Source organism: Hylobates moloch, unplaced genomic scaffold (genome assembly GCF_009828535.3).
Source record: "Hylobates moloch isolate HMO894 unplaced genomic scaffold, HMol_V3 SCAFFOLD_8, whole genome shotgun sequence".
In the NCBI taxonomy this organism is placed as follows: Eukaryota; Metazoa; Chordata; class Mammalia; order Primates; family Hylobatidae; genus Hylobates; species Hylobates moloch.
Window position 1 is genome coordinate 92,676,312 of NW_026652283.1, and position 16,029 is coordinate 92,692,340.

The 16,029-nt window shown below is 44.4% G+C and overlaps 1 protein-coding gene across 1 annotated transcript; it reads left to right on the top strand.

The window, feature by feature from the left end:
• The first annotated feature begins 1,350 nt into the window (after positions 1 to 1,350).
• LOC116472467 (putative neuroblastoma breakpoint family member 5) lies at positions 1,351 to 13,677 on the top strand. Its single transcript, XM_032159204.1, is given in 10 exon segments — positions 1,351 to 1,375; positions 3,008 to 3,172; positions 3,275 to 3,471; positions 6,700 to 6,739; positions 7,054 to 7,156; positions 8,797 to 9,014; positions 10,052 to 10,124; positions 10,994 to 11,208; positions 12,242 to 12,282; positions 13,594 to 13,677. Coding segments are annotated over 10 exon segments (1,161 nt in total).
• The last annotated feature ends 2,352 nt before the right edge of the window (positions 13,678 to 16,029 follow it).

The window sequence follows — 16,029 nt, forward strand, 5'->3', positions numbered from 1 at the left end:
ATGCCTAAAAATGGTAACTTTTATGATACATGAATTATACTTTAGTAATAATAATAATAACAACATAATAACGCAAGTTGTCCTTCCACGTTTCTCTGCCCAGTATTTTCATGAAAAAAATGCATCTCACTTTCACAGTCAGTGGCCAGAATATGATGCTGACAGCCTGTCGTGAGGAAATACATTAGATTATAAAAAGGCTTTTTTTTTTTTTTTTTTTTTCAGAAATAAGGTATAGGTGAGAGAAACACCTACTCAGAAAGAACTGACCCAATTGAATTGGAAAATGTGGAAAAGGGTGTGGGGGGAGAGGGGACTACCTGAGATCTGGCTCTAGTACTTACAGTGAGGAGAACTTGGCCAAGTTACAGACTCTGTACCTTGGTTACTTCAGCAACAAAACAGGGCAAAGTAAAACTCTCCTCACAAGTTGATTGTGAAGATCACAAGTGATAATATATAAGAAAAATCATCTCACAAACTGTAAGATTGATGATATAAATGGGTGCCCAAACTTACTGCACATCTGAGTAACATTGACAAATGCATTCCAGGCACCAGGTAAGGCCACTGAATCAGAATCAGAATCACTGCAATGGGGTTGATGGACTTGTATTTGCACTAACTTTCCCAGGTGGTGTTTCTTACTCTGATCAGCTTGCGGGTAGGAACCACTAAGCTGCATCATATCATCCCAAAGCCACAATACAAAAGTAGGCCAGAGCAGAACAACAGGATATGTTCACTGCAGCCTCTAAAGCCCAGAGAAACTGGGGGACTCTAAGAGACCTGGATCCTTGGGCCCCATTTTAGCTTTACTGGAGTACGGCAGAGACACAAGCCCTTGGAGACGTGCTTGAGACACTGACCTTCCACGTTGGAAACAGTGAAAGCCCTAGTTTCAAATTCAAACTTGCTTTGAATAGAAATTTTTTTACCTTTTCTGCACAGTGATGAGACCGGTCTTCTCCAAGCCTCTCACCTTACAAGAAAAGGAATTGTTCGGCTAAGAATTCAAACTTCAGTAGAGATATGTAAGTAAGGAGGACTTATAAATAATCTAGCTGCCTAAGAAGAAACTAGAAAGTTAGCAAGTGCATTCATATTTCGGACAGTTGTGCTCACTAGATCAGCGGCATTCAGACATGAAGAAAAGACCCCTTAGTAAAAGAGAAATAATTCCTTCCTGTACTAGGACATTATCGCTAACTTCAGGGAGGTGGGATCACAGCTGCCTGCTCTAGAGCATGGGTTGCTTTTGCATTTAGGATGTGTTTGACATCCTGACACCTGCACCCATTTTGGGGAGGCCAAGGGAGAGCTGGAATTGCTGGTGGTGTGGGACAGTGCATGGAGATTGTTCAGCAGGAGGAGGGTAAGTGCAAGGAGAAAGACCAGGACATGCTGAGAGACAATGAGCACGAATAGGGACAAGTGCACGATGAAAACAAAAGTTAGTGCTTCATCTTTAAAAACTCAAACCAATTACTTGTTCTTATAAGTAATAAAAAGCATTTTTCCGTTTACAGGAGAATGTAGTTGCAATGTAGAAATCAGAAAAACTTTAAGGCCAGGCGTGGTGGCTCACGCCTGTAAGCCCAGCACTTTGGGAGGCCAAAGCAGGCAGATCACCTGAGGTTGGGAGTTCGAAACCAGCCTGACCAACGTGGAGAAACCCTGTCTCTACCAAAAATACAAAATTAGCTGGGCATGGTGGCTCGTGCCTGTAATCCCACCTACTCTGGAGGCTGAGGCAGGAGGATTGCATGAACCCCGGAGGCAGAGGTTGCAGTGAGCCGAGATTGTGCCATTGTACTCCAGCCTGGGCAATAAGAGCGAAACTCCGTCTCAAGAAAAACAAAAAAGGAAAGAAAGAAATCAGAAAAATTTTAAGTTCAGGTATAAAACCCTAAGCCATAGCTTCAATTTAATCTTTGTAAATAGAACAGAGTAAAAATTCCATAAAACATACATTGTGCTATAAAAATCACAATGGATTATGACCTGCACCTTCCTCTAGGGTATTACACATGTACCCTGCAGATCACCAACCACCATGACTGATCTCACCATGTTCTTTTAGTGGAAGACAATCACAGATCAATGGTATTAGGCCAACTCAAAAAAACATCTAACAAGCAATATTCTATAAAAACTGCTCATGGGCCCTGTTCTGTTTAATATATAGGGGAACTAAATGAAAACAAAATAGCCTCAGCTTTATAAGATTTCCCAAGATAGGTGGTCTCTGCATGTTTTCAGGAGGTATTCGTAAATGATTTTGATCACTTGATATCTCGAAAAGAGCAATTGTGAATCTAGAATGACATCCATAACTGAGAAGTATGAAATGGAGTATTTAGAGACATTAAAATACAAATCAGCCTACAGACAGTGGAACAGCTTCAGCAGTAAGGATGTCAAACTGGTTGTAAGTGTAGTGAAAAGCCAACATACTGCCCCAGTAAGGGAAAAGAAATCAACATAACAATGGGATGCCGCAAGAAGAATATTGAGACAACACAGAAAACATTTTGAAAATGAATTATTCACTCACATAGTATTATATTCTGCTTTTAGTCCTACACTTTTTAGAAGACACAGAAAAAAACTGCAGAAGACCCAGAAAAGCACATCATGGCAGTCTAAAAGTTCCACATCTTTCACTTGTAGAAAAGCCTTCAGATCTGTTTTTACTTAAAGAGAAGGGGGGCGACTTCATCACAGCAATTGAAAATAAAACCTGTTGGGAAATTATTTCTGCCTTGATGATTTTATACACATAAGGAATGAACAATGAGAAGTATGCTTAGATTTATTGGGAGATAGGTCTGCGGTATTGTCACAAGGGTACACAAATACCCAGAATGACAGCTGAGGGAGTGGTCCCCATTCGTGGTGACCCTCAGGGGAGATCAGGAGGCCTTGTGTTTCAGCATGGCCTAGGCAAGTGGAAGGCAGGGGCTCCAAGATCCCATGACATCGCCACCTTCTAATTCTGTTATAGCGACGGCAGACCGTTACTTGACCCACTGGGCACTACTTCCCGTGCTCCCTTCAGAGTCTAAGCTACAGGCAGTGCCTTCTGCTCCAGGCTCTGGCTCCTTAAACTTTGTTTTTGTGGTTAAGGACTTTCAGGTGTTGTGGGGTGCTGATCAAGTTTTTCTGAACAGTAAGGTAAGAATTCCATTTATTGTCATCCCTCAGTCTTGATCAAATCTCTTTGATTTCACTAGTTTTTAACCCATCTTGTGTTTGGGTTTCTTCTCCCCAGTCCCTGGCTCTACATCTTCTGCCACAAACGTCAGCATAGCAGAATCTGTCAGCCCTTTGTCCATTGAGAGAGCAGAAACGAACATCCTAGAAATAAACCAGGAATTGCGCTCACAGCTGAAAATGAGCGAACAGCAGTTCCGAGACCTCAAAGAGAAATTTCTTGTCTCTGAAGCTTCTGCCAGCTACAGAAATACAGTAATTTTTTTTTTTTTTTTTTTTTTTGAGACGGACTCTCGCTCTGTTGCCCAGGCTGGAGTGCAGTGGTGCAATCTCGGCTCACTGCAAGCTCCACCTCCCGGGTTCATGCCATTCTCCTGCCTCAGCCTCACCAGTAGCTGGAACTACAGGCGCCCGCCACCACACCCGGCTAATTTTTTGTATTTTTAGTAGAGACGGGGTTTCACCGTGTAAGTTCTGCAGGTTCACTATCGCCAAAGTGATGAGTGATCACTGTCTTCTCTCTGAGAAACTAAATACCCTTTAGACCTGATTCCTCTCTTCTCTTCATCAAAATAAATTTCATCCTTCCCTTACTCCCAGAAAGGTTGAAGTAGATATTTTAATCTCATTTTGCTGAGGATTGAAAAACTGGACACGAAGTGTTTAGCAACTTTTCCACATTTGCAGTGTAGGGTGGGGTTAGAGTTAAAATCCCAATTATTGATGCCTGATGCAGACACAAAACTTCTGTTTTTCTCAGTAACAGCCTAAACCATTTTTACCAGGATCCTCTCTGTACCATATAAAATCCTGCAGGCAAATAACGTTTAGTCTGTTGGTGTAAATGTCTGGAACTAATGAACTTTTATTCAATTTAAGCCTCTATTGAGGCCCAATAGGCAAAGCCCTGTGCTGTCCACACTGGGGGAAAGATGGTGATAGTTCACAGTCCCTGCTTTCCAGGAGCTTAATGAGGAGTCTGCTCTGAATAGAACCTGTGGTATCCATAAGTGACAGCATCAGGAGCAGGGACGACCCTGCTGAGAGGGAAGTCCTGCTTCCTGGAGCACAGGCTCTTATTTCTAAAGAGGAAGAAAGGGAGTGCCCAAGACTCTGCTGAGGTAACAGTGCAGTGTGGAGAGGAGGGACCCTGGGCTAGTCTCCTGGGCTCCAATCCAAGTTGTTTGTCTTCTCTTTGTCTCAGTTTCCTTATCTGTTAATAGGGTCCTATAATAATTCCTACCTCTGTAAATTGCGGCAATGAATTACCGGAATTCCTTCCTGTAAATCTCCTGGAACAGTACTTGGCACAGAGCAAACACTATTAGTTAGTTGTGCTACTATTTCTAATTTAACACAAACTTTGTTAGCATTTGGGCATTTTTTTTTTCAGGGCCTTATGGTCTTATGCCTCATATTTTACTTAATTGTGTCCAGATATGATTTACAAAATCTCTGTGATATTTGTGCTTGAAATTCCCAATACAAGGGAACCATCAGTCCCACAGTTCTAGGGCCTTCCTGACTGTATGGGAAATCACTGCTTTATGTTGCAGCCTAGTGTTTTACAGGAGAGGCTGCAAGGCTTGGTAAAGTGGCCCATGATTTTGAGTCACACCTTAGTGGATGTGAATTCTGACTCTGCCTCATTCCAATTGAGTCATGTTGTCTAGTTATTTCATGTGCCTTTGAGTTTCTCTTTCCTCATCCCTAAATTGGGGAGTATCAGCTGCCTTGTATTTGGGAGGTTGGTAAAGATATGGAGGCCCAATAGGCAAAGCTCTGTGCCAGCTGCACTGGGAGAAGTGATGGTAGCACAGAGCACCTGCTTTAAAGGAGCCTAAAGAGGATGCTGCACCTGCCAGAAACTGTGGTACCCATAAGTGACAGCATCAAGTGCCGTCGAGAGCCTGGTACTGGGGATCCTTGTGTCCTTGGGGTGGACCCTGACTCCTCCTGTGTCCGGAATTGGTGGGTTCTTGGTCTCACTTACTTCAAGAATGAAGCCGCGGACCCTCGCGGTGAGTGTTACAGCTCTTAAGGTGGCGCGTCTGGAGTTTGTTCCTTCTGATGTTCGGATGTGTTCGGAGTTTCTTCCTTCTGGTGGGGTTCTTGGTCTCGCGGGCTCAGGAGTGAAGCTGCGGACCTTCGCGGTGAGTATTAACAGCTCTTAAGGCGGCGCGTCTCCAGTTGTTCCTTCCTCCGGGTGGGTTCGTGGTCTCGCTCGCTTCAGGAGTGAAGCTGCAAACCTTCGCGGTGAGTGTTACAGCTCATAAAGGCAGTGTGGACCCAAAGTGTGAGCAGCAGCAAGATTTATTGCAAAGAGAGAAAGAACAAAGCTTCCACAGTGTACAAGGGGACCCCAGCGGGTTGCCACTGTTGGCTTGGGCAGCCTGCTTTTACTCTCTTACCGGGCCCCACCCACATCCTGCTGATTGGTAGAGCCAAGTGGTCTGTTTTGACAGGGAGCTGACTGGTGCGTTTACAATCCCTGAGCTAGACACAAAGGTTCTCTACATCCCCACCAGATTAGCTAGATACAGAGTGTCCACACAAAGGTTTTCCAAGGCCCCACCAGAGCAGCTAGATACAGAGTGTCGATTGGTGCATTCACAAACCCTGAGCTAGACACAGGGTGCTGATTGGTGTGTCTGCAAACCTTGAGCTAGATAGAGTGTGGACTGGTGTATTTACAATCCTTGAACTAGATGTAAAGGTTCTCCAAGGCCCCACCAAAGTAGCTAGATACAGAGTGTCCACTGGTGCATTCACAAACTCTGAGCTAGACACAGGGTGCTGATTAGTGTGTTTACAAACCTTGAGCTAGACATAAAGGTTCTCCACGTCCCCACCAGACTCAGGAGCCCAGTGGATCCCCCACCGGGGCTGCAGGTGGAGCTGCCTGCCAGTCCCACGCCAGGTGCCCACACTCCTCAGCCCTTGGGTGGTCGATGAGACTGGGCGCCGTGGAGCAGGGGGCGGCACTCATCCGGGAGGCTCAGGCCGCACAGGAGCCCACGGAGGGGGTGGGAGGCTCAGGCATGGCGGGCTGCAGGTCCCGAGCCCTGCCCCGCGGGAAGGCAGCTAAGGCCCGGTGAGAAATCCAGCGCAGTGCCGGTGGGCTGGCACTGCTGGGGGTCCCAGTACAGCCTCCGGCCCAGGTGCTAAGCCCCTCATTGCCTGGGGCCGGCAGGGCCGGCTGGCTGCTCCCAGCAAAGCCCATGCCCACCCGGAACTCCAGCTGGCCCACAAGCGCCACGCGCAGCCCGGGTTCTGGCTTGCGCCCCTCCCTTCACACCTCCCTGCAAGCTGAGGGAGCCAGCTCCGGCCTTGGCTAGCCCAGAAAGGGGCTCCCACGGTGCAGCGGTGGGCTGAAGGGCTCCTCAAGTGCCGCCAAAGTGGGAGCCCAGGCAGAGGAGGCGCCCAGAGTGAGCGAGGGCTGTGAGGACTGCCAGCACGCTGTCACCTCTCACTCCCCTGTAGGCAATGACCACAGTGGCATTTCCAACTCCCACCAAGACAGGTGTGTCTTTTTTTTTTTTTTTTTTGAGACGGAGTCTCGCTCGTCGCCCAGGCTGGAGTGCAGTGGCACAATCTCGGCTCACTGCAAGCTCCGCCTCCCGGGTTCACGCCATTCTCCTGCCTCAGCCTCTCCGAGTAGCTGGGACTACAGGCGCTCGCCACCACACCCGGCTAATTTTTTTGTATTTTTAGTAGAGATGGGGTTTCACCGTGGTCTCGATCTCCTGACCTCGTGATCCGCCCGCCTCGGCCTCCCAAAGTGCTGGGATTACAAGCGTGAGCCACTGTGCCCAGCCCAGGTGTGTCTTTTCTTAGAGTGTGAGGAGCACAAAGGCATCACAGAATCTGAGCTGGGGGAGAAGATGCAGTTCAAGGAGGAGAAGCTGGCAGAGAAGTCGACACAAGCTGAGGAGCTCAGGTGAGGGAGGCTCTGTGTGGTGGGGCAGGCAGGTGGAAGGTGTGTGAGTCTCTGAAGGGGGGCAGCTCAGCTGGAGAAATAAGAGCTAACCTGGGCCAGGAGAAGGGCAGGAATTTACATAGCAGGCACATGTCGTGCAAACATTTATAAAACAATTACAGAACAACAATGCTAGTAAATTATGGGCTACAATTGTTACTCGGAACAAGTAATGAGGCAAAATTTGTAAAACACAAAATTAACCAGAGGAAAGTGAACAGCTCAGCAGCATTTAGTACATTCAAAATATTGTGCAATCACCACTACATTTTCTCTTTCTAAATGTTTTATTTTAATGTTTGTGGGTACACAGTAGGTGCACATATTTATGGAGTGCCTGAGATATTTTGGTACAGGCATACAATGGATAATAATGACATTGCATAAAATGGGGTATCTATCCCCTCAAGAATTTGTTGTTTATGTTACAATTGATTATACTCTTTTAGTTATTTTTAAATGTACAATTATATTATTAGCTATCATCACACGATTGTGCTATCAAATACTAGGTCTTATTCATTCTATTTTTTTGTACACATTAACCACCCCCATAACCTCAGCTCCCAGTGTGCTTCCCTGCCTCTGGTGACTATCCTTCTACTCTCTATCACCATGAGTTCAATTGTTTTGATTTTTAGATCCCACAAATAAGTGACACCATGCGACGTTTGTCTTTCTTTGCCTGGCTAATTTCACTTTGCATAATGACCTCCAGTTTCATCCATGTTGCTGCAAATAACAGGATCTCATTCTTTTTTATGCCTGTATAGCACTCCATTGTAAATAAGTATCACATTTTCTTTATCCTTAGTTAGAATCACCTCCTGACTTACTGGCTTCTCATTCTTTCATTCATTTGAATGTTATTATCTTGACCCTGCCATTCTTTCATTCTTTCATCTCTCTGAATAACCTCAGCTGTACTTGGCCACATTTCTATGTGTGGCTTTGTGTCCAGTCACTGCATATTGTGCTATGTGTGCTATTTTTACATAGAAATGTCCATGTAATGAGGAACTAAAGGGACAATTTTCTGAAACAAATTTGGGAAGACATCTAGTTTTCTCTACACAGGAAAATGTTGAATGTTGAGGAATCTTACAGGAGCACTCTATTACAGAGGAGGGCTTTTAGTAAAAAATTATATTTCGGCTGGGCGTGGTGGCTCACCGCTGTAATCCCAGCACTTTGGTAGGCTGAGGAGGGTGGATCACCTGAGGTCAGGATTTCGAGACCAGCCTGGCCAACATGTCGTAAACCCTGTCTCTAATAAAAATGCAAAAATTAGCCACGCGTGGTGGCATCTGCCTGTAGTCCTAGCTACATGGGAGGCTGAGGCAGGAGGATATCTTGAACCTGGGAAGTCAAAGTTGCAGTGAGCCGAGATTGCATCACTGTACTCCAGCCTGTGGGACAGAGTGAGACTCTGTCTCAAAAAAAAACTTTTTCTGTTTGTCGGAGCCATTTCCCCAAAACTGTGCTAAAATTCTGCTTGGAGGGCTTCTTGAGGATATTCTCACATAAATCTCTGTTGCAATTCTTAGAACTGATCACTGATCCCTCTCCACTCTTACATTTTCTCTACTATCCTACCTTAGGTGATACAAAGCCCTAGTTCACTCTCAGGCATGAGAGCTGACCCAGTTAAGGAAGAAGAAGTTATGGGAAGGGAGAGATGCCTCCCTCTTACTCAATCAGCAACTGAAGGCCCTTCTCACTGATGATGACCCTGACGACCACCAGGGGCAGGACCTCCGAGAGCAGCTGGCTGAGGGGTGCAGGCTGGCAGAGTGCCTTGTCTGCAAGCTCAGCCCAGGTAAGGCAGTCACAGGCCCTGATGATGCAAAATCCTAGGCTTATGAGAAGACTCCAGACCTCCCCACCTGCATAATGACAATTTTATCGGTGGTCTTTCTTTCCACTAAGCATTAGTACCATGACATGACCAGGACTTCCTGTGTAGGAAGAAAGATGAGAAACTCATGGGTTGGAGGTCATAGTATGGCAAAATCCTCCTTCCTCCTTGATGGAGCTGGCCTTTGGAGCAAGAAGCATCATCCATCCAGTTTTAAAGGACAGGAAGGAGGATGTGACAGGAAGCAGCTTGTTAGAGTGGAGCGAGCCCTGGACTAAGAATGGAAGTTCCCAGGCTCTATTCTTAGCAATGTCTTAGTAACTGTGGGCCAGCGATTTATCCTTCCTGGATGTCTGTGTCTAACTGGAAATGGGGACAAATTATCTCCTGCATGGTAGATACAGCATTCAAATGTGGGAACACACATGAATGAATTTCAAAATAAGGCAAAGACCCTCACTATGTGATGTTAGATAAGGTAGTTGATGTGGTAGCATGTGGTGTTAGGAAAGTTGTTAAGACTGGAACACTCTTTGTAGAGAGAATTTCCCGGGACAACAGAGCAGAAGCTACTTGGAGGGTCTGTGAAGTCCCCTAATGTATGGAGCGGTGGGCGACAGGTTGTTTGTCCTCTACTAAGAGAAAGAAATAGGTTTTAGTGAGAGCTGTGAGGGGATGTGGAGTCTGTGCCTGGGAATCAGATCTGTGGCCAGAAGGGGAAGACACTGCTGAAGTCCAGAGAGAAGATGGACAAGGCTCCAATGATATGAGGGGAAAAAGGCCTTTTTAATTTGTTCCCATGTCATGATGGTGGCTCTCCAGATCAGAACCACATTGCCAGAGTAAAAATCGTGAGAGCTAAAGATGAAACACGACGGCTTTCAGTGCAACACTGACTTGTACATAGATGTTCATGTCTCAGTGCTCATATGTCTGACTGTGTTTGCAGTGGGTGAAGTGGGAAATATCTGAATGGACACTACTGCATTTGTTTGCAGAAAATGATGAAGTTGGAAATGAAGATGCTAAAGACGAGAAAGTTGAAAAAGTCCAAGGACCGCTTGCCTCCAGGTAACAATGAAGAATCAGGAACTGGTAATGGGTAGGTAAAATATGGAAAAGGCCTCAGAAAGAAGACAAGAGAGGTGTAGGTTGTCATGGATTCTAGATGCAAGGAAAAAATTGCAGACTGTATTGATTTAGTGCACTCATTCAACAGTGAAATAGCCCTGTTGACATGGTTGTCTATTTTCTTTGTGGTACTTGGAAGCATGACCTGAGGAGAACTTACCAGCCTTAGGGATTTCCTGCACACACAGATGGGACCCGTTTTCTTCTGTAATGAAAAGCAGGAGGAGTTTTGTATCTGCTTCTTACACAGTTGTCATTAGGTTCTTATTAGTTAAGATAAACAGCAAAGAGTTAACAAGGAGAGGAATTAGGAAGTAACTAGCAAAGTTAAACACCAAGAAAAGTACCTAGACCAAAAGTACTCACTTTTCAAATCACAATATTAGAAGAAGAAGGCCTATAAGTCACACCATCTCTGGAGTCTACAATGGCTCAGCATGTATTTTCTTGGCCATAGTATGTTACATTCAACCCAACTGAGCCACATGGTGTAGCAGCTGTTAGGGTTCTTCATGTGCTGTGTGTTACATCTACACCATACAGGGATAGCTGAGTCTCCTCCCTCCTCAGATCATACCTGCCCAGTGCAATGAGCTCCAGCTGCTCTCTTCTTCTCAGGCCCCCGTGGCAGCCACATTCTGTTGCAGAGAGGAGGATTGCCTGTTCCCTCTTCAAGGGAACCACCCCTTTGCTTTTTGGGACCACTCACTTATGCCTCCTGTCAAAACAGCTAGCACTCCCTGGGGTCTAATCACTCTTGGTTTAATCTTCTGTCATCTCTGTTATCTCTATCCCACCTGGCTCATCAGGGAGGTACAGGAGGCTAAAGAAAAGGAAGTCCCTCAGAACTCACTGGAGGAATATTCTGCCACTTGCTCAATTTGCCATGACTCTTCTGATTCCCACCAGCCTCAGAGGTGTGCCAAAATCACACCTGAGGAAGAGAAAGTCGACTCTGCTCTGGATGTAGGCAGTGAATCTTCACATTATGAAGGGGAGGAGGAAGTGCTAAACATTCTCCCATGTAGCCTCTATATTCTTTGTCCTTTGTACCTCTGCCTAGGCTAAGAAAGTTCAACTCTGAGGACAGGGCCTATAGATACATATTGGTTTGTATCAGGAAGTGTAGGATTAAATATTAAACACAGATATCAGGTGGGTCAGGGGGCTTCCCTCTCCTCCTCAGCCCATGTCATGCCTTAGTCTCTCTGGCCCCAGTATCAGGTTACTGGACCTCAAGTAGGTGTGATAAACTCATACCCACCTGTGTACAGGAGGTATACAGGAGGCATCTGTCAGACCTCCTATCTTGGATCCAATGTCTTCTGTCTCCTGCAGTGATGTAATTTGTGTCCCTGAACAATGTCCTTGGAGTATACCTGTCAAAGGTCATTGGCAGCCTTGCCTATAGATTTGGGGATGTCATTACCTTGGGTTTATTGCTCTCAGCTGCAGTCTCTGTTCTCCTTTAAGTTGGCTTGTCTTTAAATTTGCTTAGCTTAGCTTAGCAGTCACCTCAAAACCTGAACATAAACACTTCTATCTTTGCCTTGCTTATAAGTTTCCACAAAGCAAGGCTGAGGCCTGAGTTCTCCACCCTACTAATGGCCAATTTTTCTGTGTAACACTGTAGAATCTTTTATTATGGGAGGGTTTTTAGAATTTATCCTTCAGTCTTGTGTATAAATTCCTCTAAACATTCAACAACCATGACATCTACTGAGACAAGTCAATATTGCAGCAACACTTCTAGAAAGTAGTTAATCCAGTTCCTGAAGATCTTGGGGAAATGTTTTGTTTAACTGCTTAACAGACACAGGCCAGAGGATATGCAATTATGATGTACCAGAAGAGGAAGATTCTGCCTCATGGGCCTGGAAAGCAGGTTCATCTACTTCTTCCAAGACTTAACCTAGGGCATCCTAGACCTTTTCTGTAAGAATACCATATTCTTATGCTGAGAATGTTAATGCCCTGTGTTATGATTGGACACTAATTTGGTCATGTGTGGAGTACGATTTGCTTAATGTGATCCTCTCTTCTGAATTTATTTGCAGAAAATCAAAATGATAATGAGGAAGAGGAAGGGAAACAGCCAGTGGGCAATTTGCTGAACATGCCATCTCTATCTCTCTATCTTTCTCTTTCTCTCACTATCTCATGGCAGCCACACTCTGTCCCACCAAGAAGAGAATAGTTTGCATTTTTATTAGGTCAGCCCCTTTGCTTTCTGCAACCGTTGCCTTATGCCTTCTGTCAAATCCATCTAGGAATCTGTGGTCCCTGACCCCCTTGAATCAACCTTAGACCTTCCTACCCCACCAGTCTCAGCAGGGAGGTGCCACAGGCGGCAGAGCATGAAGTCCCCCGAGAGCCACGGGATGAATGTCGTTTGACTCCTTTGATTCCTGCTGACCTGTCTGGCTCCCATCTGTCTTACAGAAGCACCTTGTACTCATTTGAGAAACAGCAAGTCTGCTTGGTTCTTGATGGGGGAGGAGTGATAAACATCCAAATGATGTCTCAGGTAGACCTCATAATCCTTGCACCCTGAGCCCCAGAGTGGGCTTAGAGATGTCATCAATGTGCCCAGGAATCATAGACATGAGTTGTTTTGAATCAGACTCTAGAGTTGAATTTGAAACATCAACATGGGTTGGGTCAGTGAGCTCTGCTCTCTTCCTTGTCTCGGACCATGCCTGTGTCATCTTGGGCCCACTATCAGGATATTGGACCCAAGACAGATGTGACAAATTCACACCAATCTATGCAGCATATTTCCAAGAGGTGTCTGTGAGATGTCTTAATTTGAATAAAATTTGTCTTCCAGCTATTATTGTATTCCTTATAAATTTCTTTTCCCAACCATGTCCCTTGAGGTTCTATGACTGCCCAAAGCCAGTGGCATCTTTGTCTACCTTTCTGTGGAAGATGATACCAAGGTTTCATTGAACCTAGCCCAATTCTCTATGTCTTTGATGTTGGCTTGTTGTAGCTAAGCAGGCCATTGCCTTGCTGGTATGTTTCTGGAAGCAAGACTGAGCACTGTCACTCCTAGATGCCCAAATAGCCAATGTTACTGTGTAGCACAGAGATTCATTTTGATTCAAGAGTGTGTAGATTCCCTCCATCCTTCTAATTTCACATCTAAAATGCTGTAAACCGTGAACAACATTGGAATTTGATGAGGGAAGGCTACATACTGCAGTTTCCTTTCTAGAAAACATCTAGGGGCATTTGCTTTGAATTGGTATGAAAAATATTGCTTACCTGTTTGCACAGTCTCAGGACAGATTACACTGAGATAATGATCTACAAGAATAGGGAGATTTCACCCCTAGGGTCAGAGAAACCCAAGACATTTCTATCATGACAGGACCTCAGGCCTCTGAAAATATTTCTCTCACAGTCCTGTTCTCACACTGAGGAGACTGATGTCTCTGTGTTAGGGCTGGACAGTGGATTGTTCATGCGTGTAGGAGAATCTGCTTAATGTGTCCCTCCCTGTCTGAAATTATATACAGAACTTGAACATGACCAAGAGTAGGTGAAGGACCAAGACCCATCAGGCCCTAGGTAACTCTAAGGAATTGCAGACAGTTAATTCAGTGTGGACGTCTGGAGACTCTGGATGCAGGAAAAATCAGAATGTGCTGAATATTTGTTCCATGTGTTCAGCCAATCATGAAATATTTATATTATTAGAATTGCCTGTTTTCATTGTGTAGCCATATTTGTTTTTTTTATTTTTTTATTTTTATTTATTATTATTATTATACTTTAGGTTTTAGGGTACATGTGCACAATGTGCAGGTTTGTTACATATATATCCATGTGCCATGTTGGTTTGCTGCACCCATTAACTCGTCATTTAGCATTAGGTATATCTCCTAATGCTGTCCCTCCCCCCTCCCCCACCCCACAACAGTCCCCGGAGTGTGATGTTCCCCTTCCTGTGTCCATGAGTTCTCATTGTTCAATTCCCACCTATGAGTGAGAACATGTGGTGTTTGTTTTTTTGTCCTTGTGATAGTTTACTGAGAATGATGTTTTCCAGTTTCATCCATGTCCCTGCAAAGGACATGAACTCATCATTTTTTTATGGCTGCATAGTATTCCATGGTGTATATGTGCCACATTTTCTTAATCCAGTCTATCGTTGTTGGACATTTGGGTTGGTTCCAACTCTTTGCTATTGTGAATAGTGCCGCAATAAACATACGTGTGCATGTGTCTTTATAGCAGCATGATTTATAGTCCTTTGGGTATATACCCAGTAATGGGATGGCTGGGTCAAATGGTATTTCTAGTTCTAGATCCCTGAGGAATCACCACACTGACTTCCACAATGATTGAACTAGTTTACAGTCCCACCAACAGTATAAAAGTGATCCTATTTCTCCACATCCTCTCCAGCACCTGTTGTTTCCTGACTTTTTAATGATCACCATTCTAACTGGTGTGAGATGGTATCTCATTGTGGTTTTGATTTGCATTTCTCTGATGGCCAGTGATGATGAGCATTTTTTCATGTGTTTTTTGGCTGCATAAATGTCTTCTTTTGAGAAGTGTCTGTTCATATCCTTCACCCACTTTTTGATGGGGTTGTTTTTTTCTTGTAAATTTGTTTGAATTCATTGTAGATTCTGGATATTAGCCCTTTGTCAGATGAGTAGGTTGCAAAAATTTTCTCCCATTCTGTAGGTTGTCTGTTCACTCTGATGGTGGTTTCTTTTGCTGTGCAGAAGCTCTTTAGTTTAATTAGATCCCATTTGTCAATTTTGGCTTTTGTTGCCATTGCTTTTTGGGCAAAAACTGGAAGCATTCCCTTTGAAAACTGGCACAAGACAGGGATGCCCTCTCTCACCACTCCTATTCAACATAGTGCTGGAAGTTCTGGCCAGGGCAATCAGGCAGGAGAAAGAAATAAAGGGTATTCAATTAGGAAAAGAGGAAGTCAAATTGTCCCTGTTTGCAGATGACATGATTGTATATCTAGAAAACCCCATTGTCTCAGTCCAAAATCTCCTTAAGCTGATTAGCAACTTCAGCAAAGTCTCAGGATACAAAATCAATGTGCAAAAATCACAAGCATTCTTGTACACCAATCACAGACAAACAGAGAGCCAAATCATGAGTGAACTCCCATTCACAATTGCTTCAAAGAGAATAAAATAGCTAGGAATCCAACTTACAAGGGATGTGAAGGACCTCTTCAAGGAGAACTACAAACCACTGCTCAATGAAATAAAAGAGGATACAAACAAATGGAAGAACAGTCCATGCTCATGGGTTGGAAGAATCAATACCATGAAAATGGTCATACTGCCCAAGGTAATTGATAGATTCAATGCCATCCCCATCAAGCTACCAATGACTTTCTTCACAGAATTGGAAAAAACTACTTTAAAGTTCATATGGAACCAAAAAAGAGCCCAAATAGCCAAGTTAATCCTAAGCCAAAAGAACAAAGCTGGAGGCATCACGCTACCTGACTTCAAACTATACTACAAGGCTACAGTAACCAAAACAGCATGGTACTGGTACCACAACAGAGACATAGATCAATGGAACAGAACAGAGCCCTCAGAAATAATGCTGCATATCTACAACTATCTCATCTTTGACAAACCTGACAAAAACAAGCAATGGGGAAAGGATTCCCTGTTTAATAAATGGTGCTGGGAAAACTGGCTAGCCATATGGAGAAAGCTGAAACTGGATCCCTTCCTTACACCTTATACAAAAATTAGTTCAAGATGGATTAAAGACTTAAATGTTAGACCTAAAACCATAAAAACCCTAGAAGAAAGCCTAGGCAATACCATTCAGGACATAGGCATGG